This window comes from Propithecus coquereli, unplaced genomic scaffold (assembly GCF_000956105.1).
Source record: "Propithecus coquereli isolate 6110/MARCELLA unplaced genomic scaffold, Pcoq_1.0 Scaffold73, whole genome shotgun sequence".
Lineage (NCBI taxonomy): Eukaryota > Metazoa > Chordata > Mammalia > Primates > Indriidae > Propithecus > Propithecus coquereli.
Genome location: NW_012153396.1, coordinates 4,523,429 through 4,526,283, shown reverse-complemented (window position 1 = coordinate 4,526,283; position 2,855 = coordinate 4,523,429). Strand labels below are relative to the sequence as shown.

At 36.3% G+C, this 2,855-nt stretch overlaps 1 protein-coding gene across 2 annotated transcripts in view; it reads left to right on the top strand.

Annotated features, from left to right (window-relative positions):
- Positions 1-2,855, top strand: part of PCGF6 (polycomb group ring finger 6) — a 37,606-nt gene that overhangs the window by 25,700 nt on the left and 9,051 nt on the right. For both annotated transcript variants that reach the window (XM_012661673.1, XM_012661672.1), the window contains one exon: positions 2,031-2,154. In XM_012661673.1, coding sequence (XP_012517127.1) covers positions 2,031-2,154 — 124 coding nt within the window. The remainder of the gene's footprint in view (positions 1-2,030; positions 2,155-2,855) is intronic.

Genomic DNA, 2,855 nt, shown 5'->3' with positions numbered 1-2,855 from the left:
AATTTTAAAAGATTTTAAAACTTCAAGGTTAAAAAGAAAAATATAGTAATCAAGCCATAAATGTATACCATGTGGTTAAAGCCCACTAAAAATGGTGGATTCTGGATTGCTGAATATTTAATAAAACAATGATAGTTTCCAAATTCTCTAATTTTTCATGGATTTAAATTCTGTTTCATGAGATCTGATATCATTGCATTCAAGTCATTTTGCAAATACTGCTCTGCCGATATTTTTTTCTGCCTCATGATCTTCAGGAACCACTCTGCCAATTTTAAAAGTAGTAAAGGTAAAATGCAAAAGCTGTTACTAATTTGAGATTATATAGCATTATGAGATAGAATAGTTGTTGGCATACCCATGGGCCAAATCTAGCCTGCCACTTGTTTTTATAAATAAAATTTTATTGGAGCATAGACACACTGTGGCTGCTTTTGTGCAATAATAGCTGTGTTGAGTAGATATGACAGAGATCTTATGGCCCACAAAGCCTAAATCATTTATTATCTGGCACTTTATAGAAAAGTTTGCTGACTCCTGAGATGGCAGTTAGGCTTTGGAGAAAGGTAGACCTGGGACATATCGGATGTGAACTTTGCTACTTACTAGCCCCTTTTCGGGGGGTGGTGGCGGAGAAAGGTATTGCTCTGTTGCCCAGGCTGCTACAGTGCAGTGGCACAATCATAGTTCACTGCAGCCTTGATCTCCCAGGTTCAAGCGATCCTCCTACCCCAACCTCTTGAGTAGCTGGGACTATAGGAACACAACACTGCACCTGGCTAATTTTTGAAATTTTTTTTATAGAGATGGGGTCTCACTGTGTTGCCTAGGCTGGTCTCAAATTCCTGGCCTCAAACGATCCTTCCCCACCTCGGCTTCCCGAAGTCCTGAGTTTACAGGGATGAGCTACCATGCCCAGCCAAAGACTTTAGCAAGGTTTAATGTCTTTACCTCTCAGTATCCCTATTTGTAAAATGGGAATTGTAGTACCTAGTTCATAGGAATGTGAGGATTAGATAACACATGTCGAATACATATATAATGTGTTGTACGTAGTGGCCACTCAGTTAAATGTAACTGCTTTTACTGTTCTTTCTCAACCATACTGAAGGTTTTAGGGAGATATATGTGTTGACAGTGCATAGGATTTATTGGAGTAAACAGAATTTGAAGGTAGGAAGTCTGGCTAGGAGGTGGTTTTAATGGTTTAAGCCTAGGGGCAGCAGTTAGAAATGATATGAACTCGAGGTGTGAAGAAAGAAGCAATAGGACTTTGTAGTTGACTGCATGTGAGAAAAAAGGAAAAGAGGAAAGATGAGTCAGGTGATATCATACCGTAATTCAAATAGGGGTGTTAAGAGATGGAGCCAATTAAGTGATATAAACATTTTGAGGATCTAACCCTGTTTTAAGGCAATGGGAAGGGAGTAGTACTCAGTGAAAGATAAAGAGATTAAAGATTTGCATTTCTGTCTCAGCAAGTAAGTATACTGGACTCTTATTAAAATACAGTATTAATATATATTCTCTCTAGAGAATTCTATATAAAAGTAAATATATCTTAGAGCTTCGACATTACTAAAGGGCTAGAAAGACCTTATTTAAGATTGTTCCATCCACAAAACAATATCTTTAGTGTATACGTTAAGACAGTGTTAGACTTATGTGGCATTGCTGGAAAAATCCTCATAAGAGAATTGAACTAAAGATTGCCTTTTTATGCATTAATAACTTCTAATGATTTTATTACAGAACTTTATATATATAGATATATATATATATATACACTTTCCTGTGCTGAATACATCCAACATGATTTAATTTCTTCTCAGAGATTCAAGGAAATCATTTTAGTATCAGTTATACTGTGCTCTCGTCCTGCTGTGTCCTCTAATGTTCTTCCCATGTTACCTTGAAAAGTTTCTGAAACCTTCTTGAGAGTGTTTAATCAGTTTAAAATAAAATAGCCAAGTCTAGTCTGGAAATAATTATGTTGCTTTTCCCTTCATTTCTTTGGATGGTTTTTGAAGCAGGAAAGCAATCTGTTGCTCTCTTATTTGTCCGCAGGTAGATATCATCTGTGGCGATCACTTGTTGGAACGGTATCAAACTCTAAGGGAGATCCGACGTGCAATAGGTGATGCAGCAATGCAAGTAGGTCTCGGATTTATCACGCCTATGCCTAGTAGATAAATTATTTCATGAAAGAAAGAAGTTCCATGTTAGCAATAAGGTTTTCATAAATATCCTACAATTTTCTTAAAATTACCTGGACTATAAATAAATAATAATTATAGCTAATATTTATTGAATGCTTACTGTGTGTCAGGTACTATTCTAAATGGTTTATGCAGATTAGCTTATTTATTCCTCATAGTTATTCTATGAGGGTTGGCAGTCTTTTATCTCTTATGTTAAAGATAAGGAAACTGAACACAGAAAGCACATGTAACTGCCCACAGTGAGTTAGTGGGTGAGCCAGAGCGCAAACCCTAGGCAGTTCTATTCTAGAGGCCTTGCTGTTTTTCCCTGTCTAGTCCTGCAACAGAATTCTGAAGGCTTCTAGGCAGACGTATCCAGAAGGACACTTCTTCAAGAAAAATTTGCAGATATTCATTAGGCCTTAGAGATTGACATACTCTTTTTTTGCTCAATAGGTAAAAAGTCAAGGTAACTATTTTTATGTTTTAATTAACCTATAATGTGTGTGGGAATATAATTTGAAGACTCCTAGTTGGGATAATAGAAAGCAAGGTAGTATCTACAATATTAATGAAGAGAAAAGCAGAATAGGACCACTTATTCTAATGTATTCCTGAACCCATAGTGGTAAATTATTTTAAGAGCTATATGCC